General features: G+C 52.4%; 1 protein-coding gene across 5 annotated transcripts in view; it reads left to right on the top strand.

Moving 5' to 3' along the window:
- Positions 1 to 26,521, top strand: part of MPRIP (myosin phosphatase Rho interacting protein) — a 129,132-nt gene that overhangs the window by 55,716 nt on the left and 46,895 nt on the right. For all 5 annotated transcript variants that reach the window (XM_019541967.1, XM_019541964.1, XM_019541966.1 and 2 more), the window contains exons 4-6: positions 8,526 to 8,677; positions 14,752 to 14,836; positions 24,134 to 24,344. In XM_019541967.1, coding sequence (XP_019397512.1) covers positions 8,526 to 8,677; positions 14,752 to 14,836; positions 24,134 to 24,344 — 448 coding nt within the window. The remainder of the gene's footprint in view (positions 1 to 8,525; positions 8,678 to 14,751; positions 14,837 to 24,133; positions 24,345 to 26,521) is intronic.

The raw sequence follows: 26,521 nt of genomic DNA, 5'->3' as shown, positions 1-26,521 counted from the left end.
TCATAACCCCGCACTGCTTCCTCTTCTTAGAAACGCATGGAAATCAGGGTCAGCCCCAGATGAACTCTGTTTATTTATAGGACCAAGCTTCTGCATCCTAAAGATGAGCTTGTCTGTGCAGGATCCGGTACGCTGAATGCGGTCTTAGCACCATTGCTTCTGTTCATGTCTGGCTCTCCCTTTACTACGCTGCTAGCTGCTCATGGTTTCTTTTAAACCCAGGATGTATTCAGAGGGTTTGCTTCCTGGTCTCCTAATCAGCCGACCTCCCCAGAGCACACCTTACCACCTTGTTCACTCTCAGCATGAGAGAGAAACAGCATAAGGGGCATTTGCTGGAAACCAGTCCAGTGGCTATGAGTAATTCAAAGGCCCCTAATTGAAATAGTTGGTGGATCTCAGTTCAGTTCCCATGGGACAGGTGCCCATATCAAAACAGCTCCCAGAATAGGCACTAATTAATACCCTTGGCAGGGAGGCCAAGGACCAGATGGGGTCAGGAAGACTGAACCAGCTCTCAGAAATGCTTGTTCCAGGTCAGGATTGTCTGGCATTTGGGCAGACATTTGGCTTCATCTTCTGGAGCCTTCTGCCAGCACAAAGATTTTGGGAGCCCCAGTGCTCTCAAGCTTTGAGCTTTGGAGAACTGTTACTGGACCACCTTCCTGGTCTTGCCTTGGTGTTCAGCCTCCTTCTTGGGAGATGACGGAGACCAAGTAAGGCCAAATAGGAAGGTGATCTCAGTCCAGCAGAACCTTTCCCCTGGTGTTAATGGGAATGTCCTATGTGCATGGTTTGGCAATAGCAGCGTTGGTATTCCAGCCTGGGCACATGGCTCTGCTCTATGTGGTTTCTCAGGGACCCAAACAGCTGCACTGATTCGACTGGAAGCCCTGAAACTCTGGGACAGTAACAAAAGGGGAGGCCAGCCTGGCTGTGGGTGAAATTCAGGAGTGTCTCATGCAGGGTCAGTGCCTTGTCCCAAGTTCCTCCTTCTGGAGTGAGGCTTCGAGGGGCTGTGAAGGGTCAGAAGTGCCTCCCTGGACTTGTTTCTGGAGAGGCTGTTCTCTCTGATGGCTGAGGTGGGGAGGATCTCTGGGAACAGACCTGCTAGCAGTGCCTGGAGCAGCCAAAATACAAAAAGGGGCAGATGGTTCTCATCCTTCAGGCCCTCATCAGAAGGACCGCCCCTCATCCTAAGACATGAAGGTCACTTCATCAGATCAGTGAAGACTCCTTGGCTGACCAGCCTCAGAGATCCCGCAGCCCATCAGAAGGGTTCCTGCCATGGGGGGTGGATTGTGCTACTGTGCAATGCATCCAATGTCACGTGAGGTCTAGAAACAGTGCTCCCAAGCTGATGGTGGCTTTGAGCTGGGTGTAAACATTGGTTGCTTTATGCAGTCCTTTATAAGGTTACCTCTGTGTGGCTATCAAGGTCTTGATTCTGCCCCCATTGGCTTCAGGAGTGCCGTGTTGGGCCTGAGTAACCCTGTAAGTCTTTCAGGGCCTAGATGATGGATTAGACTACGATAGAAGGGACCGACTCCTTCATGCTCCATCTGGCTTTCAGAGAATCCTGCGAGCTTACGCTTCCTGTACGGTAGGGCCAGGAGACTGCTGACGGCTGCCTCCCGTCTCCAAGCACATGTTGGGTTGGTGCGTGTGGGTAGATAGTGGAGCTGCTTTGTTTAGTTTCCTGCAGAACGCAGAACTGGGGACACTTTATTCCTTTCCTGTTGGCTCTGATGTTTCCATCTCGCCCTGTGCCGTCGAAGATGGAACCCCATCAGGAAATGATTCATAGCTTGCACAAGGCAGGAGGGAGGTGGAGGGGGAGAGACAAACATCTTCTGCGTGTCCTTCTCTGCGGAAGGTCTTTGTGTCTCATCCAAGTTTGCTTGGAAGGCGGGTTAAGTTTATAAAAGTGGAAAGTACAGCACAGCGTGTCTTGCATCTCCGTACCCCTGGGGGTGGGGAAGAGCGTGTAAGCTTTTGTGTTGGAGCCATCCTGCACGTTGTGGGCGCGCATGTATATAAATATGGATCTGTCGGACCCGAAGGGAACGCTAATGCAATTCCTCCCTGGCTGCTCTTCCTCTGGTGATAATGAACAGCATGGAGGTCTGCCGTTGCTCATGCTACGCACGGGGGCTGCCACACCCTCTCTCAGCTCTGGCCTGCTGTACACAGAACGATAGGCAGTGTTTTGTGTTTGCTGCTTTCCCGGGATGGGGACGCCCTTTGGTGCACACATGGCTTTTGCTCACTGCCTCTGTGTACTTACCCCTGTCACATCCTGGAGTCCTCCCCCTCCCACCACCTCCGGCTTCCCCATTGAAAATGCACGCGCGCAATCTAAGGACGCAGGCACTCCATGTGCGGGCTCCCAGTGATGTCAGCAGGGGAGCTGCAGGCATCTAGCAGGGGCGCAAGGCCTGAAACCTTCAAGGCAAGGGCTGTCATTTCCCTTTCATTGCTCCCCCTTGGGGAATGGACATGAGAGACCAGAGCACCAGCCTTCATCTTGGCCTGCTAGTTATAGGCCTGACTCAAATCCAGAGGCCTTCACTGACTTCCATGGACTTGGGGTGAGGCCCCAAAATTAGCATCCACATGTGGTCTTTAGTATAAGGGGTCTGCTCTCTGAAGGGGTGATCGACATGCCTGCCTCGTGGCTGCTCTAAAGCACCTCCCATTTTAATTTTCTCTAGAGGGGAGGCAGGAACATAAATGCAGCTTCAGAACCAGCTGGGAGAACTGGCTTTATAATTCGGTGGGTCTGCTGCTAGGAGTGGGGCCAGTCTACATCCCTATAGTTCATGGGATTTGGGGGCTGTCTGCTGATCCTGGGGACCAGTTGATGCAAAGCCCTGTCTGGTCGCTAGTGGAATTGCGGCTTCTTCTAAAGCAACCTGAGACCTGGAAAAGAGGACAGGGCAGCTCCTTGCAGGGCCACCATGTGAGAGCCTCTCTTAAAGTTGGTCTTTCTGATCCCTGCAGTACAATCACTACCCATCCTTTATAGGTAGCCAGTTATTGTCTTCAGATGTTGGGGAATTTGGGGAGCAAAGGCATTGAACCAGAAAAACCTCCAGTTCACCAGGGCACTGCTTTCCTTTCTGAGCTTCTTGGGAAAGTCAGGCCTGCTCAAAGGAGTTTTCTCTCTCGTTCTTCTGTTGTGCAGTGTTTTTATATTTCTTTCCTGGCCTCTGTGAGTGGGTGCCTGGCCATCCTGTGGTATTGGCACTTACCTAGCCTCCAAGTGGCTGCTCCGACTCCACAGATAGAAATAAATACATGGGACAACTTTAAATAATTCCTGGGCTGGGCTCCTGCCTGCCCACTTCTGTCTCTTTGTGGGGAAAGGTGCAACTGTGTGGGAAGGGTGATGAGCCATCTGGAGAGGCCAAGGAGCCCTCGTCTGTGGAGCTTCTAATAAGCGGTTGCATGTCTGGTGTCCGCTGTGCCAGTGGTTTTTCTCTTTCCTGTCTCCCTTTCCTCTTGCAGGTTACTGTGTGATGAGGCGGCTGGTCTGTCCACTGCAGGGCATAGGCATCTTTCAGGATCGGTAACTGACTATGGGGTGTTTGCTCCTTCCACTTAGCCCTGCTGGCAAGGCTGCTATTTTGCAGAGCTCTTTGCCCCAGGGAGACTTCTGATTCCTGTTCCCTCCCTGAGTGGGCATCCCACGAGGCGAGGTGTATACCTTGACCACACCTTGTTACAGGAAGCCTGTTGCCTGGCCAGGTCCTCCCCTGCCTTTTCTTGGCTGGGCCCTGCATTCCTCATCTCACAGGCTTGTTTACTGGGTCCCAGTTGATTGCGTGATGCTGCAGCCTAGGCAGGGTGGTGGCACCCTAGGTCAGGCCTGGCCCATTTCCCTCTGCTCCCACTCCTTTGCTTGTCTGCTCCAAGCGTGCTGTTTGAGGGGTGTCTGGGGCAGGTTTGGAGGCTGCGTGGTTGCACTGGGATTAGTAGAAAAGGTGCAGAGTCAGCACTGAAAACTTTTGCTAGCGAATCCACTGAGCAAACCAGCTCTCTGCTCTGTACTCTGGCCTTGTCCATAGTAAAGTGTTGGTAACGATGCATAGCTGTAGCATAGACAGGGAGTCTCTAGTCAGAAATCTTGTGGTAGCGGCAATGTCTTTAATTAGATAAACTAGATAATTGCAAATAAAAATTATTTGCAAGCTTTTGGGCTCTCGCACCCTTCCTTAGGCAAAGGAAAAATACAATGATTGTAACATTTCTCCCAGGTAGAAATGAAACTTCATATTGCACAGGAGAACTGGAGGTTGGTATAAGTTCTCCTGGGTAGAAAAGTTCATTTTATGCAAAGTAGGCTTGGATAAAAGTTGAATCAGTCTGTTTAGCTCACAGGTGTCTGATGGCAAGCAGGTGTCTCTAGTCTGCTCCTGAATTAAGCAGGATGCACTTTCACCAGTGCAAGGTTGGGGGAGGGAGGAAATCCTTTCGTGCACCCTGCTGTCTGTGCTATCGCTGAGATCAGGGGTGATGGAAGATGTGGGTACCACCTTTGCCCTGCTGCAGCACTGAGTGCTTGCTCTAGTCAGCTTGGGTATTTGTGCAACACAATTGGCAAATATTGTGAATTCTGCCAAGGTAGGACCAGGGATAGGATTTGTGAGAAGCTGTCTTGTCCTGCCCTAACTTCTTTGGGGGAATGTTCCGAGTCCCTTATATTCCACACCTGAAACCCCTGCCAGGAAGTTTTAGGATACAGATAGCAAAAGAATGAGTGAGTCAGTGGCCAGGCGTGCCCTTTGTGTTGGTAAATAACTAAATTCCTCGTGGATAAGGCTCCTCCTGTCCTGCAGGTTGGCCCTGGCAGAGGAGTGGTGAGGGTGGGGAGTAGACTCGAACCCACACAACAATCCAGTGCAACCTCCTGGTTCTGGAAATGCTCATTCCTCTGAAGCCAAGCAAGAAGAAGTTTCTGGAACTCCAATGGGAGCTGGAGGGGGCTTTTCCCTAGGATTTTTATAGCTACCAGAAAACAGAGTTTTATCTTTACTGTTGTATAAGACAGAGAAAAGCCCTCTTCTGAATAGGCTCCTCATGGCACGGAGTGAAAACTTCAGGCTGCATTTTCAGAAACAGTGTCATTGGTTCATGTCTTAACCAGATCTCAAAACGCTCTGCAGACAAAGGCTGTGGTTTTCAAAGGAGCCTCGGGATACTTAGGTGTCTCTGGTTTTTGGGAGAGGGACCTGATTTCAGAGAGCCAACACTCCACCTCTAGATGCCAACCTCTTTCAGGTGCCCGGGTGGGCACCTCGGTGTTGACACACCCCAAATCACTGGTTGTCTGATCTTGGCTGAAGTCTTGTCCGTGTGGTCTTTTTCTCCTCTTCTCTGGCAGTTTTGTTGCTAGATTGTAAGTGGCCCAAGGACCATTTTACTCTGTACAGTGCAACACTGTACTTGATTAGTCCCCAAGCACTACGGTAATTAACACAATTAAGTCTCAGCATTGCTGTGCAGCAGGAAAAATATTTTCTGTGTGGCATAGATGGGCAAACTGAGGCAGAGCAGGGTTAAGTGATTTGCCCAGGATCTTAGTCAGTAGCAGAATCGGAGCCAGCTCTGGGACTCCTGCTTCCCAGCGCCATGTGCAAACTACTGGACTGTGCTGCCTTTCTTTTTCTTCCTGTTACATAAAAAGGATCGGCTGCTCCTGAAGGTATTTTGCTGGCAACCGAGCTGGTTTCCATGGCAAAGCACTCTGCAGCACTTGCCAAAAATAATCCTCCTTGCTGGCCTCGCCATCTGCAGGGGGAAGGCAGGAGTGCCAGGAGGAGGAAGCGCCAGTGGGGCGGCTCTTGGATGCTTTCTCCATGCCCTCTCTTCCACTTCAGAGCACTTGAAGCTTGTCGGTCCCTTCCGTTCGCCACTTCGTGGTTGTGGTCTGAAGTGGTGTCTGAGGGGAGCGGGCAAAGCCTGAGCCTAAAGGCAGAGGTCCTGAGAGCAGCCCAGCAATGGAGCACTCGCTCCTTGGTGCCCCAGACCCTGTGTCCGGAGGTGGGGAGAGTCCAGGGTGTAGGCAGCTGCAAGTGGGCTGAGCCAAGGCTGGTGAGCTTCCAGCTTGTGCTATTTGGGGAGTCAAAGAAGTCAGGCTTTAAAGGGCTCTGCGTGGGAGGCTGCTGCCAGCTGAGGCAGCTGGTGGTGGTGATGGGAGAGGGGAGCTGCGGGGGGGCCGTGTTGGAGGAGACGCTCTAATCGGATGAGAAGGGAGGGCTGCTCCAGATGGACCTGTCAGCTCCAGTCAGTGCTAACACCTCTTCCCCAGCCGCTGCCTGCCTCGCTTCCTTTCTGCTCCCTCTTCTTCTGACTCCTTGCAACCTCCTTTCACTCTTCATCTCAATCTTGCACCTCCTCTTCCTGCTGTCCCTTCTTGGACCCTCTCTGACTTGTGCCAGGAGACCTGAGCCCCACCTGTGACAGAGCCCATCACCCCCTTCCTTGTTGCCTCAGTTTTGTGGCCATTCCCCATGAGGGAGAGACTGCAAGGGCTCTGGGCAGTGCTGGCATCTCTACCTGTCCTGCAGCTGATGTGTGGAGGCGGCGTGGGTCCACTGCACGCTCCCTGTATGTCTTCAGATGTTCCCTCCTGGGCCAGCCAAACCCAAGCCTCCTCCAGGCATTTGAAGGTGGCGGACCTCTGCTCCTGTCAGCAGAAAGGAGACCTCTCCAGGCAGGGACAGTCATCACCATGCTCTGTTTGTGACCTGGAAGGGAACACGTGGGAGCACAGCCCTGGCTGTAAAGGTGAAGCAGGAGCGTCTCCCCTCCAGGGCAGGGAACAGCGAGCTAATCTCTTGCTTCTCCCTGCTCTGGGTCTGACGGGCTGGGGAATCCTGCCAGTTGCCTCTGGAAAGGTTCTGGCTTTTGTCTGCTGCCTGGATCTGGGGAAGTGGGGCAAGCTGCTTTGGATGATGTGTAAGAGCAGAGAGCCCGTCCTGCAAGTGAAGGGGCGATTGGATGGGGTGGAATTAGTAGCCCACCAGGGGCATTAAAGGCATCGAAGCCTTGGCCTGTTTGCGCTGGGATCAGTGCTCCGTGCTGGCTTTGCAGGCTCCCTCAGGCAGGGATGGCTTGGGAATTGTGCCTTGCCAGTTGTAGACACTGCCACAAACCAAAGATAAACAGCAGCGTTCCAGCAGGGCTGGAGCCGAGCGAGCTGGCTGCCTGGGTCTGCAGGAAGGCACCGCTGCTTTCCCAGGCCTCTAACAAGGAGGCTCTCGTCTTCGTAGTACACAGCTCTGGGTCTGTCCTGTGGTTGGTGTTCCCTGCCCTGATGTCTTAGTGCTGTGCATGAGCAAGCGCGGAGCCACTGTGGATGCAACTCCTCGAGTGGTCTTGGCTACTGGGACCCACGTTACCTCTGCCATGGAAACCTGTCCCATGCCTGGGGGTGCCAAGGGTCGTGACATTTGTAGGTCTTAAGGCCAGACAAGGCCGAGGTGTTAATGAATCATGTAGAAGCTTTGTACCCAGGCCTGGTGGTTTCTGGGTGCTTTGGCATCTGCCTGCTCCTCTGGAGAGAGTGCCAAATGGCCACCTACTAAACTTGAGGGTCGTGAGCTGATGCACCCAAAACGCATAGGCCCTTTTGACAGCTGGAGCCTTGGACTCCAGCTGGACTTTGTTCCAGTTGAGGGAGAAGGTGAGAGTGCAGGGGTGGCACTGCTGGTACTGCACAGTAAACATTAGGACCCAGGTCTCTCAAAATAAACCAGACCAGAACCTGGTCCTCTTCGCTCAGAGATCTTGCTCAGAGCTGCTAGTGCTGAGCATGGTGACTGTAGCCCTCAGACCGCGTTCCAGCATATCTAGCCTGTGCTGAGCTGGGAACGCCTGCTTGTGGCAGCTACCTGTCCCCAGCATTGTCATAGGCAGTGTCTAGTGGGGCAGCTCAAGTGGGAGTCATGCTAGAAGGCATGGAAGAGGCAGAGGGGAGCACTGTCAAACCCCAAATCAGCTGCAGGAGGTTTCTGGGTAGGGGGAGGCTGTAACAGGCCAGCTTGGGCCTTGCGGAAGAGTAATACTTCGAACAAAGTGGAACAGCGTATAGAAGTTTGACTGTCTGAGAGCTGGTATCGTATCCAAGCACAGAAGTGCTGGTGGGATCTGGCAAGGCCCCCACGAACCCTGTGAGGGTGCACAACTTCTCCTGATCATGCAGGGGAAGTGCTGTCTCTGTCTCTGGTAGGAGTTGGGACAGAAAGGGGTCAGATCTATGAATTTCCATGACTCAAAAGCTTCCAAGGGGACAGCGTGACTGAAGCTTTGCATGGCTGAAGAGTAGCAGGATGAGATGGCTGGAGTCAGCCCCAAGAGGGAAGTGGCAGAACTGTGACTGGGGTGGTTGGCTGGGCTCCTTGGGGGTCTTGTGAGTGGACAGGTTTGTTGAGAGCAGGGTTTTGTGCCACCAGCTGGGGTGCCCGGCTCTGTGCTCAGCTTCTCTGCTCCCCTTAACACATCTCTCTTCTCTCTTCCAGCCCACAACCCTCCCCCAGGGCACCATCAACATGAACCAGTGCACAGATGTCGTGGATGGGGAGAGCCGGACAGGGCAGAAGTTCTCTCTGTGCATCCTGACCCCTGAGAAGGAACACTTCATCCGAGCCGAGAACAAAGAGATCATCAGCGGGTGAGTGGTGGGCCTGGGTGGAGGCCAGGCCCACCTTTCTTTAGTGTGCACTTTGGCACCAGGGCCCTGAACAAGCCAAATTCAGTGTTGAGTCTCAAAGTTGCGGGCTCAGATTGCTTGCTGCACATCTGGGCTGGTGTGCTCACTGGGGGAGAAGTTGGAGGGGTTTAACTGGTGCTTAAGGTATGTTGGCAGCTCCTTGCTGAAGGGTGATGGCACAGGTTGCTCTCAAGTCCCTCTTACCAGTAACCTTTATCTCCTGCCACTTTCATCCATTCCCCTTTGGCAGAGGCAGGTTTTCCTCTTCTCTCCCTTCCTCAGACCCCCACAATCCTCACATGCTCACAGCAGAGCAGGGGGCAGCGTGGCTGCCTGTAGCCGACTGAGTTACTGGCTTCAGGGACAGGATCGATATTCAGACTCTAAAGTTACGCCTGCAGTGATTCTCAAGTGCTCTGGAGCCACCCCTCACAAGCATGCCCTGACCCCCACCGTCTCATGTGAACCAAACCTAGAGTGATGAGACCGCTCTGGCTGTTCTCGACAGGTCTGTGTCCCACATGCTTGGGACTGGGGTTGGCCTGTGGTCTGTGGGAGCAGGTGGGTAGGGCTCGCTTGCAAACTGCAGAATGAGCACAGGGGACTCAGCATAGACAAACATCCTGACGGTCACTAGTTACTATTGAAAATCTTGGCCTTTGCACCAGTTCTTATTGTCTGCTGTTGATGCCTATCTCATGCATTGACGTAACAAACGCCCTGGTGGTTTGAAGAGGAGAAACTCCAGTTGCCCTGTGCAACATCACTTAGTGCTTTAGAAATGGACTGGTTTGGAGTGCGAGGGAGACTGAACAGATCCAGGAAAACATGGGGGCCAGTGGAGGAGTCCTCAAGAGGGTTTGGTGGTCTTGGAAGGGGATGGGTTGGAAGGGGATCGACAATAAGGAGGCGTGTTATTGTATGGCCATGATTATACCATAGGATCCTGAGCAGTGACCTAGTCAGCTCATACTCCTCCCAAGTGAGTCATAATTGTGGGTTCCAGCACCTAGGTGCATTTCATTTTCAGAGCACTTTGCCAGGATCCTTTAGCATCCACTTAAGGCGTGCCCTGGCTTTCCTCAGCCCTCCTTGTGCTGCTTAATTATCGTGTGGTTTTTCTCTCCTCAAGGAGAGACTCAAGGATTTGAACAAGGGCAGGCCAGGAATGAGGGAGGATGCCTCCTGTCCTGCCCCTGTTCAAATCCTTGAGTCTCTCCTTGGTGTTCCCAACCTGGTCTGTTCAGCTCTCTGGGACGGGGTTTGTCTGGAACATTTTCATGGTACCAGACATAGTGGTTGTGAGGCCTGCCATGTGCCACGGCTTCCCCTGGAGCCTCCTGCTACCGTGTTAATGGCCCCCTATATGGATAGCCGTGTTTCTTCTTGCCTGCATATCTAACATGGCAGCTTGTGCACTGCTTGCTCTTTGCATGGCTCTAACAGCTAAACTAGGTTGGTTGGTTTCACTTGTTTCTAGCTCGGTCTTCCTTGCCTGCCAGCTCTGAGCTCAAGGGCCTGACGTTGGTGGGATGCATTTAAAAGTATGGCCCCTTGAATTGGGTTTTGGTCTGAAAACATCACGAGGAGCTACTTAAAGAAGGTCACTGCAGTGGGAAGGTTTGGTGAACAGGCTTGCTGTCTCACTGCCTCGGCATTGTGTGTTTGACAGCCTTTGAACTGCCCTTGCTGGTGTTCTCCCCTCTCCACGCCTGTCACAAGTGGTTCTTGGTTGCTTCTTTGTAGTATTGCAGTCCATCAAGCTAGCTCCCAGTCTCCGCACGGAGATCTGACTTCTGCCAGAGTCCTGGCTGCTAGGACATAGACCCAGCAAGCTGCTTTTAGTGCTGGGCCACTGACTACCTGCCATTTAGCAGTGAGCCATAATTATTGAGTGACTGAAGACCTGGTGATCCAGGGGAACTACTTAATCCTCTGATTTCAGGGGGAATTCTCTTTAAATCAACTCTGAGATCTTGGGCCTGATCCTGTTGGCCAAGCAAGGTTTCCCTCCAGTGCCCCAGGCCTGGTCTCCAGAGAGCTGTCGCCTGGCCCATGCTTCTTGCATGCATTTGCTTCCTGTGTTTTGGTTCTTGTTGTTGCAGCGGGGACAAACTTCTGCCTGTCCTTGCCGGGAAGGAGAGTGGAAAGGGTTTGGTGGATCATTTTTCATCCCCTCCCTCCCTGAGCTCCCAGCAGAGCCGCTGACCTCAGAGGAAAATAAAAATGATGGAGCTTGCTTGTTCCCAGGCCTGCTGCTGGGACTGTTGCCTAGCTACACCGAAGGTTAGGCTGCTCAGGGGAGAGAAATCCCCTGCATGCGTTTTCCTCCATCCTCAGGTGCGGGAGGCTGAACCAGAATCATTTCCCTGCCTCCCTGCTGTCCCCTGGTGGGCGAGGAGCTAAGGGAGCCTCAGGTTTACCTGGTGGAGCAGCAAAGGCAAGGAAGAAAGGACGCCCAGTCCGCATGGCCAGGGGCATGGAAGAACTGTGGCAAACTACTCCTCACCCCACAGATCCCAGCCCCCAGGGCTGGCCCCTCCTGTGGTTCTCTCCCCGAGGCAGAGGTCTCATCCTCCCCTTGCATTCCTCCTGCTCGGGTGCTCTCTGTTGCCACTAAAGCCCCTCACCCCAGCTGCTGGGTGATGGCATCCCTACCCCATGGCTTCTGCTGGTGCCCTCGGCTGTGGCCGAGAGCTCCCGTGGGTAGGGCCCTGCCTGGCTGGGTTCACCACCCAAGCAGTCTGTTAGCGGAGCAAATGGATCCAGTTGGTTTCTTGTTGGTCCTGGGGGAAATCCTGACATTTCAAACCAGTTTTTCATTGGGAACTGGGACAGGAGGTCGAATAATGTGGGAAAAGGCCACTGCCCACCTAACTCCTCCCTCCACCCCCCCAAAAAAAGAAAAAAGAAGGTGTTTTCATGCTGGAGATGCTGGAACAACAGATTCTGATGCTCTGCATCTAAGCCATTGGGTGTTTCAAATCCCGTGGTGTTTTCGGAGTCTTCGGATTCGACAGCTGTCATTGCAACGGCATCTTCCCACGGAGGCTTTCAGAATGGTGCTTCCTGGTAGGGTGGCTTTCAATGTGAAAAATGATTCACCCAGGCCTGCCTAATAACCAGAAGAGGGTGAAGAGCCTCCCTTTTGTATCCCTCCTCCACGCCCCATGGAGGTGTCTCTGCACTTGTTGGGTTCTGCCTGGGCTGGGTGGTAGGATCAGCCTTCCAAGGACATTGTACTTTGGCCTTCTACAGGTTTTTACAACTATTTCCCTATCTGTGGGTGTGCACCTTGCCACCAGCTGCCAGAGCTGGATCGCTGATCAGACCTGGAATCTCTAGTTTATCTTGCACTGTCTTGGTCTGTTGGATTGTAGCCTCCCTCATGTGCCAGAGTTGTCCTGACCCCTCCCAAAGCAGGAAGCTGAGGAGCCAAGCGCTGGGCCACAGCTGCTTGCTTTGCCTCTCTGGTGCGCCACCGGCACGGGGCTTCCCACCAGCTGCAGAGCCAGGATGCTGAGGAGGTGCCTGCCTGGAGCCCCCTTCCTGCCCCTGTGTAAGATGAGAGCAGATCAGGGAGCCAGGTCTGAAGAGGTGGTTGGGGTAGCAGGTAGCAAAAACGATCCCAGCAGTGCTGCTGTCTCCTCTCCTCTGGCGCAGTCCCGGAGAGGCTGGGTGAGGAGGGGGCAGGAAAAGGGGCCTGTATGTGCAGTGATTTCCCTTTCCCTCCTTTTTCCAGCCTTGGTGCCAGGCCTTGCCCCAGCGCACTCCGGTCTTTGTTGCCCAGCCCGCCTGTTCCCAGTTGGAGGAAGCAGCAGGCAGGGCTCCGCTCTAGGGACCGAATGGTGCCTTGGGTTGGGACTACAGTGGGATGGGGCATTGCTTTGGTTTTTAAACCACATCAAGGGCTTGTTTCCTGAGGTTGCTTTCTGGGTGCAGGATGGGGGATTGTCATTTGGGGAAACTTGAGGGTCTCTGCATGAGGCAGTACTGATGAGGCACTTGGGGAAATCTGGCGGTCTCCCTTGGGTGGGGTGGTCAGCAGCCTGGTCTGCACTTAGGCAGCTATAACCTCCCTGTACTCGCCACCAGGTGCCAATGTTGCCATGGCTAGAAGCTCCTGGACTTTGGGTGCAGCTGCAGGAGCGAGTGTTGACCCCTTTGCATACCTGCAGCAGGCTTGTTTCCCCATTTTGTCTTTTTTTTTTTTTTTTTGCCCTTGAGATTTCCCCTGTGAATCCTACAGGAGTTGGTTTGGGAGCTGAACAGAGTAAGGGAGCAAGCAGTTACCTCCAGGGACTGCTCAGACCTGTTCTAACAGCCTGGCTCCAGCTTCTGGGTCTCTAGCATGTGCTGGCTCTGCAGCAGCTCCTGCTTTTCCCTCTGCTCACACATGACTTCCCAGCCTGTAGCTAACTGACAGCATTACAGGCTCTCTCAGCAGGTCCTGCTCCTCTGCCCCAGCCTTTCCCAAAACATACAGCCGTGCCCTCGTCTCCTCTTGTGCTTGGCTTTTCTGCTCTGTCATGCCCTGGAACATTGCAAAACGGCCCCGTTTGTCCTTCCTCTTTCTTCCCCTGCACTGTGTGTCTTGGCTGGCTCCAAATCCCAGCTCAGCCTGCCATTCCCAAATCCTGCTCTGTTTGCTTCTGGGAATGCTGAGAGAGACGCACGCTGGATAGCAAGGTGGGGCTGATTTATTACGCCTTGGCCCAGCATCTTACTTCGAAGCGCGGCATTTGCTTCTGACTGTGAACATTAATCATCCCAAAAAGTCGCATTTGGTTCCAAGCCAGGGTAGTTTCATTTGCAATTGCAATGCGACATCAAGACTTCTCCCCCCTCACTTGGATTTGTTTTATGCTCATTGCATGCTTCTGGCATTTATTGCCTAACCATAACCCAGCTGATGTGGTCCTCCCAAACTGTTACAACACCCGCTCTTAAGGAAAAAAAAAAAAAAAAAGATATGGTGAAGTGAAGCATGGAACATTTGAATCAGCCATTGTCATCCTGATTGAGCCTGAGTTAATTGAAATGTAAGGGCTGCTTATCAGGACGTGGCAAGAGCCTGTAGAGAAATCCACAAAGCAAGTGATGCATGGCAAGTGCTGGGCTTTTTAAGACTGTTTCCTTTCTCTCTGTCTCGTAGGTTGCTTTAGAGTAAAATATACAGGGAGCATGGAGTTAACATTGGCATCTTGGGAAGTAGCATGCAGCTGGTGCTCTCTAGGCAGGTGTATTCCAGGAGGATCCAGCGTAAGATTTCTCTGGTGTGCCCCAGTATCTTCTCCTCTTTCCTTGCACACTCCCTGCATCGTTCTAAGTCCTTGTCTCTCTCTGGAGCAGAGCCTGTGCCGAACTGTGCCTGTGGTTTTTGCAGTGAGGCGAAAGCTTCACTTGAAAAATGAGGACAGGACTCGGCAAACTTCATCCTGCCAATGATCTCGACACTGGTTGCTCTCGGAGTCGGCCCAGCCAGCGAGGTTCAGGGCTCGGTAGCTCAGAACTAGAAGCTGGGGGTGACAAACCGGGTTCTGGAATCCTTTTCTGCTGCACCTCTGCGGTTTCTGAGTCAGTTTGTTCAGTACTGTTCTGTCTCTTTCTACGGCCACCCCCTCTCCTTCAAGAGCTGTTCTTCCTCTTCAAGCCTGTGGTTCCTGGCGACTGGGAAGACGAAGAATTTCTGGGTAGCATTTTGCTGTGCTGGCCCTAACCAGCTCTGCGAGGTTGAGATTCTCTTTGTGCCAAGTTCCAGCTCGGAGGGAATTTTTATGGCCAAGTTATAAACCCCTGAAAATAGGGGTTAGTAATGGAAATGCTGACGCCACCCAAACTCCTAACAGCACGAGTTGTCTTGCTGGAAGGCAGCCGAGACGTTTCTTGTAGCGCTACGTGGGTTCCAGGGAGGTAGCTGAATAAAGTGTCCACCTGGCTATCGGGGTCAGACTTGCCAGTCAGACAGATATGCATTATGTGCTTAGTTCTTGTTGCTGCCTACCCTCACCACAGCTCCTTCTGTTTGTTTGCAGGTGGCTGGAAATGCTGATTGTCTATCCAAGGACAAACAAGCAGAATCAGAAGAAGAAGAGGAAGGTAGAGCCCCCAACTCCTCAGGTAACCCCAGGTGGTGATCCCCAGTAATTCACTGCGACCCAGAGACCTCTTCAGAGACTGGAGCCCAGTAGGACTCAGTCAAAGAGAGAGGATGATCTGTCTCACTGCACTGGGCGCTCTCTGAAAAGCAGTTTCAGGAAGATCCGCCTTGTTAGTGAAGTTGATGTGAAAACAGGGCTCGTGGCTGGAGTGCAACTCTTCAGCATGCAGGGAGTTAATGTGGTGATGTCAGGGTAGCTAGGATGGTGTGAATTAATTTCCAGATGTCACTTCCCAAGGTCATGTTCTGCTTCTCTGCTTGCTTTGAAGATGAATGGTCTTTATTAGCACTCATTAGCGTCACCCTAAATCTCTGGTAGCAGTCAGTGCTGCAGCAGCTGCATTTAAAACCCCTGGCTGCCCCTACCCAGCTGGTATGGGAGATCTGGCTGAGGTCCTTTCCGTGGAGGGCAAGCTTCATGTGTCCCCAACCCCCTTATACCTTCAGGTGTGGTCCCTCCTGTACAAGCTGTGCATGCTGCTGGGGTTGGGCATGGTGGGTTTGTGCATCTAGGAAGGGTTTTACAGCTAAGAACAAAGTTGGATTTGGGGGGGGGGGTGCGCGCATGCTGCTGGGGTTGGGCATGGTGGGTTTGTGCATCTAGGAAGGGTTTTACAGCTAAGAACAAAGTTGGATTTGGGGGGGGGGGTGCGCGCATGCTGCTGGGGTTGGGCATGGTGGGTTTGTGCATCTAGGAAGGGTTTTACAGCTAAGAACAAAATTGGATTTAGGGGTGTGCGTGCGTGCGTGTGTGTGTGTGTGTACTGGGAAGCTTGCCTCTTCCCCAGCTGCCATCTCCCATCCCCAGTACAAATGGCATCAGATCCAGAACACATGCTCGACAGCTGATTTGTAAAGCCTCAGACAGTTTCCTCCTGGGCCTGGGGGCGTGTGGGCATGGCGTGGAGGGAGGCTGGGAAGATGAGGAAGGGATCCCAGCCGTTCACAGGCCTCTCAGGCAGAAACAGCCCAGGAAGGAATTCCTCAGGGCTCCAGTTACCCTGAATGAGATGACCCCCGAGATAATGAGAATTAAAGGAAAATAATAAAGGCCTGGGCTGAGCGGGGAGCTTTGGGGGCTGGAGCTGAGCTCTCCAGGGACCCAGCGATGGCTTTGCGCTCGCTTTGACTATAAATGGTAAAAGCTGGGGCCGGCTGTGACTCACTCCTTCCTGCCAGTCTCCAAAGTGGACAGAGTGGGGGAGAATCCCACAGATCTGGAATCTGACCCTATGGCTGGGCTAATCTCTGCCTGGGTCTGAGAATGGCCTTGTCCCTGGCTTGCCTTGACCTATGCGAGTATGTCCTGCGACTGGCCTGGCTGAGTGGGACTGGCTGTGGGAGCTCACTCAGCAGATCCGCATGCCTACCCAGGGGCTTCTGAGAGCTGGGCAGGGGGGTAGGTTGGAAAATAGGCCAAGACCTTTTCCCCTTTCTGGGGTAGGTTTGTCCTTCAGGTCCTCCTATATAAAGGCTGTAGGATGTCCACATGAAGAGAGGGCCAGGGCAGGCTCTGTGTAGTGGGAAAGAGCAAAGCTTTTGGCTTCCACCGTGAGGTGTACAGGGTGGGAGAAAAGTTGTGGAAGAAGCTTGCTCTTCCTTATATTAACTCTGGCCTGGACTCCCCCTCAGCCTCCACCCCCTAGAGTAGTGGTTTTCAACCTTTTTTGGACTCAAGGCGCCCCTCATCAGACTTGCTGCACCCCTCCATAACATCTGTGAATTGAATGGCACCCCATTTAAAAATGAATGTACATATTATAATATTTACCTATCATCCCAGGGGCTGGGCTATAGGGCTGGGGGTCATCTAGGCAGGAACAAGACTGAGCCTGGCTTATCTGCTTATCTCCTTATGTCTTAGGGTACCCTTCAAAGGATCTGACAGCACCTGAGGGCGCTCTGACATCCTGGTTGAGAATTGCTGCCCAAGGTGCTCTCACTCATGACACTAGGTCTTCATGGCTCCCCCTTAGAGCATGGAGACAGCTTGGATTTGGCCAGGTGAAGCCCCTTGAGAAAACGTGTCCCTCAGCACTGTGGCTTGGCATTGCTGTGACACCTGCGCCACTCTCGGAGCTTTTTGCTCCATCACAGGGGCCAGCTGAGCTCAGAACCCCCCCTGCCATGACCCCAGCTCCGCTGTGCGGGGACTTGGTGTGTCAGAGCAAGAGCTGCAGCCTGGGAGCTCCCCGCACACGTGCACAGGGAGGAGTGGAAACGTTACATGGCAATAAACACAGCCCCTGATGCTTGAGGGGGGAAGGGGAGAATGCAGGCAGAAAAACATCGTTTTGGTTACGTTTCATTGCCATGGCAACCTTTTGGAAACCTTACAGGATCCGAGCTCCTGAGCTCCAAATAAGGTAAGCGGCTGTGAGGAGACTGCACGCTGCCCGGTGGAGGCAGCGCGGCAGCACCCGCTCCTGGAGCGCCGTGCCAGGCTGCCCAGGTGTCACAGAGGACAGGCTGGGTGCCAAGCAGGGAGTGTCCCTTCCCCACTGTGTGGTCCAAGGTGCAAACTCAGGCCTGCCAACGGGGTAAAAGAGAGAGGCTGATGCTACCCTTGTCTTTGGCTGTGTGGCAGAGAGTGGGCAGCAGGGTCAGGGTGCAGCGCTGGGCTGTGCTCCCTGATGGGGCTAGGTCTGTGCTTTGGAAGATGCTGTGGCTGGCTCTGTGCTTTGTCGAGAGCTTGTGGCAGACACACACATGTTTTCTATTTGTGTCCCAGCCTCTGCTCCCTGGCTGCTCTCCGATCCTCCTCCCCAGCTCCCTCACCTCTGGAAACTCATGGCTCTCACCATTGCTCTTTGCTCGCTGGTCTCTTCCTCTTGGCCGTGGTTTTGCAGCCAGTGCTGTGTCATGTCTTCCTGTCTTTCCAGCACCTCTGATCCCATCCATCCACTCCTCAGGGGCCTCTGTGACCCGAGCGCAACCTTCTGGTCTTGCTGTTATCCTCGGCCCCTTCTCCTTTCGGGCTCCTCCTCCCTTCCCCCACCTCTGTTACTACTCTCGGCCCCCGCCTCCCTCCCTTGAGGGAGGCAAGACTGGGCTGGGGTATTTCTGACCACTGCTGTGCTGTTGCCTAGCGTGATACAGGGTTTGTACCTGAAAGCTCATAAAGAAGAATTTTTCCAGCTATTTTAGTTGGTCTAATAAAAGATATCAGATTTACCTAAAGAACCTCATCTGCATATGGTAATGCCTGCTTCCATCCAGCCAGGGTGTCTGGGGGTCAGTTCCCTGCCACAGCCTTTCTGGGTGATCCTGGGCAAGTTACCTGCATGATGGATAAACTCATCAACAGGGCCACTTCAGCGAGTTAGATTGAGCCTGTTTGGCAGAGCTGGTCATACAGCAGTGTCCTCTGTTTGCTCGTGTGCTGGGGTGAAGGGGTCACATGTGTAGGCTGAGGCAAGTGCTGGTTCCACCCCGTCTCTTGGAAACTGCTGAGCCGGAGCCGTGACACCTGCTTTGCCCGTTGAACCAAGTTGTTCAGTAGCAGAACGCAGATGCCAGAGCCCAGATCCTTTCCTTTTTTTTTTCTCCCTAAAGCAATGCTGGCCGGCAGTGGGACAGCCAGGCCTTTCAGAGCGGCTAGGCCCTGTGTGTGGCCCTGTCTTGCTGTTGCTGTTTTCTGCCCCACCAGCCTTGCTACAATCACCAGGGAAAATGCTGGTATATTGCCAAAAGATAAAAGGGCCGGCTAGGTGGAAGGAGGGTGGTGGCTTGTTTTTAGCCTCCAAGAGAGTTTTAGGAGTGGAAAGGACAGGGGGAGAAAAGCTGCGCAGTAGAGAAATTCAGACAGCAGCGGGGGCCTGCCTGGAGTGACTGGGTAGCTCTGGCTTGGGTGGCTTAGGTGGGACAGAGGGGCTGAGCCTGCCCCATGGAGCAGTTGATCCAGGGGAGGGCAGTGTGTTTGACTGGAACCGTATAATGGTAGATTGGGGCACGTGGGTGGCATTGGAGCCAGAGCATGGGGGGGCCTGCCTGAGACATGAGGCACCTGGGAACAGGGTTTGGGGGAGGGAAAGGGAGAGGTGGGGTGCCCTTTTTGAATTAAGCTTCCTTGGTCCTAATGGTCCATCAGAAGATGATGCTCTGAGAGGCTGTGTGTTCTCCCGCGGGTATATAGGGAACGCGTGAATTGGCAGATTGGGTTAGACCTCCGGTCTTTGTAGCTCGCTGGCCTCACCAGATGTTTCTGGGGGCCGGTGCGAAAGCCCCAGGCTGCAGGAGGAGAGCAGTAATGTGTATCCGTGAGCTGACCCTGCACGCGACTTCTCTGACTCTTATTCCATGAAGACGCAGCACAGGCCCAAATTTCAGCCAAGTATCACCTCTGAGATTATTGTTATTTTTAAGCAATGTAGTTGTGCCTCCTGGCAAGCTGCCTTCATTGCCTCTGTGCTGGGGCCCACCAGCCCTGGAAGTGTGGGGTCCCCATAAAATGTGCCTGCCCTGTAAAACACACAGAGCCATTTGCTCTACACTGGATCACTAGGCCATCCAAGAGAAAGCTCAAAGGCAGGAAGCGGAGCACTTTCACTCCCCACCCCTCTCCGCATGATCAGGAGCTGGCCAGGAGGGCAGGAAACTCCACGCATATCTGTCTGTGCAGAGATTTCGTTCCCTGCAGAAAGGCTCTGGCATGATAGCGCGAGACACGAGCACAGGCCTTTTATCTTTACCATCATGCTCTCCCCATTGCCTCTTCCTGCTTCCCCCGTCACCTGCCTGACTGGTGTCAAGGGAGCCGAAACTACAAAAGAGCCACAGCTTCCCATCCTTCCTGTCTCTCTTCCCCCGCCCCAAAGTCGGCTAGAAATGAACTGATCCCAACCTCGTGCTCCGGCCACGCAGCACCAGAGTGGTTGGTGGCTCTGGACACCGTGCCAGAAGACTGTCACCACAGACTTGATGCAGGGAGGGGACTAAGCGTAACCAGAAAAAGAATTTTAAAAAAGGGAAGGGAAAGAAAACTCTTTGAAATGGCTTCTGTTGCACTTGGCTGCTTTTCAGGCCTCTCTTCTGTAAGGAAAAGAGCCTTTAAAAGTAAAATATGCCCCTAATCTGACATGGTGTCATTTCTGAAGGAGCTCAGGGAGGGTCGGACAGCTGCAGGCACTTGCATGTTATCTGTACACATTTCTAGGTGGCTTCTTTTCTGCTCCTCCCCAGAAGAGTGTGGGACCCTGGATCAAGCCATGGGGCTGGGGAGCTGCTCATTAGCCTTCCCATATCACCCTCCCATTCCCTGGCTAGTGTTGGGACTAGACTGTGCAGCAGGAAGTTCCTACACTAGTGGCGTAGATCCCTGCTGGGAAATTCTGTGGTTTCCTTTTTTAATTTCTCATCAATTCATCTTTATTCTTAAAAATGTTACATCATTTCTCTGTCCCTGTCACCTCAGAAAAAAATCATTACAGCAGGGGTCACTGAAGGGCACTGTTTCAGTGCTTTTTCTCAGTTTCTGAACAAATTTTTAGCTTAGGGAAGAAGTGGGCAGTGTTTTAATGAGTCTTCTTGGTGGGGCTTGTTTTTTGGCCTTGATCTCCCACTGGAGTCAGCTGCACAGCGTTTCTCTGTAGAAACCAGGACAGTAATATTTAGCCAAGATCCTTGAAAGGAGGGATTGGCCTCCACACTGTTTGTTACCACCTCTGTTCCAGGACTGGTGTATACGTGTGCAGCTTGTACGTATACCTACAACCTAGACTACACCTAGACACCACGCTGCTGATTTTTGGCTCCAGCAGAAAGCTGACCCTGTGGCATCCTGACATCTGCTCCCACTTGGTAGAGGCGACTAATATTTGAATGACAAAAGAGAGGGAAAGGAGCCATTTGGACTGTCTTGCTTACACAGTACTGCTTGGCACACTTCCATGCCTTCTGTGTGTATTTTTACATAGACAAGTATGTAGAAAGTGTAGATTTTCAAAGAGGACAAGTAACTTTGGGTTTCCATTTGGGGACATCTTAAAAAAAACCCCCATCTTCAGGAAATCTTGAGCACTCACTTTCCCAGTGCTGTTCCTCTTCAGAGTGTTTCATGGTAGATGTCCAAATCTGGAGGGCGTTGCTGGTCAGCTCTTGAGAGTGTAAGGGGGTGCAGGGGTGTGTTTGGGTGTGGGGGGAGTCACCAGATGCTCGGACTTTGAGACGGTTAGAGTATTTAAGGGCTTGATCCTCCACATACTTCTGGGGCTAGTTCTTAAAACCTTGAAGTGTCCCATGAACTCCAGTGGGTTCGGTCCAGTGAGTGTGTGCCTGTTGGGAAGCATGTCTACGTGATGCTTGCCATAGTCATTCAGATTTGCCTTGCTTTCTCTGCAGCGTGTTGAACAGTGGAGAGGCTGGGAGGGGTTCACAATTTGTGGAGAATATTTCATATCGGCTGTGTTTGCCTGTGGATGGCTTTGTCATTCATTGCTCAGTTGTTCTCTGTACTCGGTGGCTTTCAGGGAAATTCTGTTAATGCAGAAACTCGACACGAGAAGAAAAAATTGTAGTTGATGGAGCACAGCTTTTTACCAGTTGTGACGGTTTCAGTCCCTTTGCACATACGAATCTGCTAACCCATACTTACTTTGTCCCAAATGAAGTCAACAGGCTCAGCTTCCTGTAGGAAGGTTCACCTGTAAAATAGCAGTTCTGGCTGCCTTGCAACAGCAGTCAATTAAAGATGCATTCAAAATAACTGTTTTTTCTTTAAAATATTTATAGCTCAGTAAATGTGTCCTTCGAAAGTCAAGGTCCTCTTGCATAGTAAGGCTGTCTGATGCATTGTTGTTGTTTCTGTAGGGCTTGGAAAGCAGTTCAGTCAAAGAACTGAAGCTCCCGTTGAAATACAGGGGAATGAATTTTCTCTCTCATGCAGTGTTTTCTAGCTTTATTTTTTTCAGCTTGTCCTCAAAATGTTCAGAGTGAAGAGACTGTGTTTATCCACTAGCAGGTGAAAGCAAAAGAGAGGCCTGAGGCCATGCAGGGCTGTTAAAGGCAGCAGCAATGTGAAAGTGAGGCTGTTGGAGGTGGCAGTCCTGCAATAAGAGTGTGCACATGGACGGGGAAGGTTGGTATATTAGGTTCATGGCGTATCCCCTGCCAGGAGTGCACTCCTGGAGAGGTAGCACCATTGGCTTCAAACCTGAGGGGAGTGAGGGTGAGGGCAGACTCCCGTTACAGCGGTGTTAGATCTGCACTGTCCAATGTTGGCCAGAGATGGAAAGCTGAGGAAAGGATTGCAGGCGATGAGAGAGAGAGGAGCAGAAATCTTCAAAGGCACAAAAGAAAGAGAATTTTTGGATCCCTCCTGCAAAGGGAGGGAGACCATGTGGGTCTAGGACGTCCTGCAAATACCTGCTCGTCTCCAGCTGAGACGCCTGCTGATTGAACTGTTGACAGCCCCTGCGTGCTGAAGTCAGTGGGTAACCTCACCCATAGCAATGGTGCTTGCATGGGGCAGTGGGAAGGGTGGGTGCCCAGCTTGGCCTCTCCCTAAGTGCTGCCAGCTTTGTCTTTGTCCAAGCTGGGGAGCCTTGTAGCAGGAGCCAGTGCAGGTGGGCTAGGTTTGTTTCTACCTGGGCGAATGGGTCACCCCACAAGGCAAACCGTGCTGAAATACAACCCTTTGTGCTCCAGGAGACTTGGAGTGCTTTCTTGGAGAAGTTTCATCTTAGCAAGACATTGTCCTATACAGTGTCTTGGCTCATGGGCAGCCTCTGTGTCCCCTGTTGACTGGGCAGGTGAGGGCTGCCCAGCTCAGCAGGCACCCCTCTGACAGATGAGAGCTCTTACACCTTCGCCACACGTCTCAAGATCCAGGGCCTGGTGGGCCATCAGAGCCTGCCTGCTGTGGCCGGGGCTGCCATTTCTCTCAGGTGGTGACACGGTCTTGTGGCACTCTGCTTTGAAGAGTCTTGGTCAGGACAGAAGAACATGCAGCCTGACGTGACAGCCAAATTCAGGCTGCCTCAGTGATCCTGGTAGATCTTGGTGATCGTCGTCTCAGTTGATCCTTCTAGCATTAGGAGGATGAGAGAGGGTGTTCCACGGAAGGGGATAGGGATTGAAGTGCAGCCTTCTTGGAAATGAGGATGCCTCCCAGTAAACACTGAGGGAAGGGAGTCAAGGGATGGGGCCCACATACTAGGAAATATGTGATGACAGATTCACAAAGGGGATTTGGGGGTGCATGAGTCTCACACTAGTTGGCCACCCCCAGGATCTTGCTTGCATTTCTAGGGTTCATTGTGTTAGCTGGGATCCCCTGGGAAGAAGGGGAGCAGGGGGTCCTTTTGTATCTGTAGTTATAAGTCTTCTTTCGATCTGTGGGGGAGAGGCTGGGATGATCCATTGGGACAGTCCCAATAACACTGATCTTTCTGGGAGTTCTGATGTAGGTCAACATTTAAAGGAATCTACTGGGTCTCAGTCACTTTTTGAGGAAACCAATCTCCCTAAATGCCCTTTCGACACCGTCTCTGTGTAACCACCCTGCTATACTCATTGTTGTGATATCGGAGCACATCGCACACCCCAGACTTAGAAATCCCTGCCCGGGGATGGGGTCAGGGCTGGCAGCCTGCGGCATGGATCAGGACGGGATGCACCAGCTGGGCAGAGGGGGAAGCTCCCCCAGAACGACTGCAAGCACAGGCTGCAAACAGACAAAAAAGCTGTGAAGCGTTCCCGTTGTGCAGCCTCCTGCCTGCAGAGCTGGAAGGGGCTGTTCCAGTTTGAAAAAAAAACCCAGCCCCAAGCCACGGCTCCGTCTGTCTGTGCCTTCATCTTCTCAGGGCTCCAGGGTTTCCTTCATTTGTGAGCTGAGCTTGCCTCTGCCCTGAGCCTCCCTCCAGCTGGGTGAATGAGAACGTGCGTGCTCCGTCTTCACATCCCTCCCTCGTGGGAGAAGGCTACCGGACACTTCCTTTCCTGTTCCAAGAATGGCCCTAATCCCTGCTCTAAGGAAGCCCTGAATTAGCCCGTGACCCTGGCAGCTGAGCTGGTACCTGCCGCTATTCAAAGCCTATAAATAAGTTAGTTTAGGGGAGGAACATACTGATCCATTCTAAGTGCCCTGAAACACCGCTGGGCCTCGGAGCTGTGTGGGGGATGGACGTCGGGAAGGACAAACCTGCTTCATGTGCCCCCACGCAAGGACCCGCCTACAGGCAAGAAGCGTTGGTGGGTGTGTGGCTCTTGCTGGGACGCAGCATGTGCCCTAATCCTTAGTATTTTCTGGTTCTTTTTAGGAGCCGGGTCCTGCCAAGATGGCTGTAACCAGCAGCAACATCCCCAGTGCTGAGAAGGTCCCTGCCACCAAGTCCACACTGTGGCAGGAGGAGATGAGAGGCAAAGACCAAGCAGATGGGAGCAGTAGCCTCAGCCCAGTCCAGAGCCCTGTGCAGAACCAAGCCACGCCTGCCAGCTCCCTGAAGGAACCTGTGCTGGAAAACAAAGAAGGTGAGGCTGAGAGGGATGGGTGCCAGTGCTGTTCTGGCTGTGTTTCTGCCTGGCTTTGGGGGTGCTTTCCACTTCACCCCAAAGCTGTGTTGTCTCGTGACTAGAGCTGGGGCCTAAAACAATGGCCTCTGTCCCTTCTCTTCGCTCATGTTCAGAAATACTGCAATTTTTTTTAGCAGAATTTAGCTCTCCTGAGCCCCAGTTCTGCTCCCTGGGCTGTCTCCGGCGCTTGCGTTGGGCTGCTCAAAGGTTCCTGTGCCTCACCTTACCCTTCCTGGAGATGGATCCCTCGCTGGGCTGCTGTGGAGCTCAGCACTTGCAAACAGCTTAGCTGTCCTCTGAGGGAAGGTGCTTTCAGTACAATTGTTATTAATAGCACAGCCACCCCAAGGACCTTATTTATTCACATATCGCATTTGCTTTTTTCCTCAGAAATCAGGGAGTGAAAACTGGGGCACATCTTGCATAAGGAAAGTTTAACCCTGTTTGGTTAAAAGGGAAAGTGGTTTTTTTCCCCCTTATCCTATCTTCCTGAAACAAGGTGCTTGCGTGTTATAGATACGGTATTTCCGCCACTGGAAGGTTTCTTTACACCCGTTCTCTTTTATTATCAATTTATTAATTGCCTTGCCTGACTGACCAAGGGTGGCTGAATTGGACCTTGCTGCATTGCTCGCCTTGAATTTTCACCTTCTCCAAAGCAAAGCATGCAAGTAGCAATGGTTTCTTGGGGTTTTAAATTTTTCTTAATGATTTTTTTTTTTTAAAAAAAAATGAGCCATCCCCCTGCTGAGTCGGATACCTGACTACCTGCTCACGCCTGAGAACCTGGGACTGAAATGGAGAAGCAGGAAAGGATCTGCCTTGGTGTTGTGAGAGGCCTAGGTGTAGATGAGTGTTCAGGGCAGCACGAAGGGACCTGAGTGAAGCACAGAAAACCCCTTTGTCCACAGTTATGAAATGGTCACAGGTTCCCTTCTCTGGGGACATTTTTAATCCTCTGTGGTGCGAATGGCACAACCTCATGCCAACTGATAGTGACGTGGGAGAGGCAATGCTCTCCCAGCTGGCATGGAGAAGGTTGGCCTGGAAACAACGGGATGAAATGATGGGAAGGGAAAACGCTGGATAAGGGACTGGAAACTGTTGTAGGCAAGAGCCTTGCCCTGGCAGGGAGATGGACAGGATGACCTCACTAGGCTTTTTCCTTCCTTCAGAATTGGATCAGGGAGAGAAGGAGAATTTTTTTCCTCTTTGTAATTCAAAGCATTGCCAGCCGCCTCCCAGCTGGCCCCTGGAGGGTACCACTAGGCGCAGGCCTGCCCTGGAGCTCTGCTTCCTTATCCTGTCCCTATAACAGGGCAGCTGTTTACATTTTGTCTCCTCCGACTAGTGCGTGGAAGGCGCCCGTATCTGCTGCATTGTTCAAAATGAAACAATAGGGGCCAGGGCTTTCTTCCTGCTCCGCGTTTGTGTTCCCCTTGGACAAGTCATGGGGGAGGGCTGAAAAGCTGAGTCTGTTTCCTTTGTCTCCGTGATCTAAGTGGTGATCTAAAAGGATTGCTTTCCTTCTCTCTCCCTTGGGATTAGCTAATGGAATAGGACTGCTCCCTTTGCGCCCTTGCTCTGAATTAGCAGGAGCTTTGTTTCGGATGAATCAATTGGGTTTTGGCTTGGGTGTTTTAGGACGTGGCCACAGGATTGAAGTGGGTGTAGGCGTCTGCGTGCGTTTGTGAGGCAGCTTGCCTGATGGCGCATTGTGTTGGGTTTCCTTGCTCTCAGCCGCCTCAGTTTTTTTTCCACAAAGCAAATGTATGTATGTATGTATGTATAAAATAACAGTAGTAGTATGGGAATGAAAACTGTGTCTTAAACACTGCTCCCACTCTGCACCTGCTTGCGCATGTGCACACACAACATGGTGAGTTGTGCTTGTTGGTGTTTGAGATTGAAGATAAAACAATGAAACATCCAGCTGATGAACTTCAGATCTGGATGGGAAGGTCACGGCTGGGTGGAGAGCAGTTGCATTGTCCACCTGCATTTAACCATTCCCTCCCCATCCTCCCCATGGCAGGCCTCTGCCTGGAATAAAATCCGATTTTTCTGTGCCCTAAACTTCCACATGGAGAATCTCTTCCAGGTCACTCATTTGGGGAGCTAGACCCTGGTCATGT

This window comes from Crocodylus porosus, unplaced genomic scaffold, assembly GCF_001723895.1.
Source record: "Crocodylus porosus isolate Cpor-Errol unplaced genomic scaffold, CroPor_comp1, whole genome shotgun sequence".
Classification (NCBI taxonomy): domain Eukaryota; kingdom Metazoa; phylum Chordata; order Crocodylia; family Crocodylidae; genus Crocodylus; species Crocodylus porosus.
Note: the sequence above shows the minus strand (reverse complement) of the source record. Positions and strands in the feature narration are given on the sequence as shown.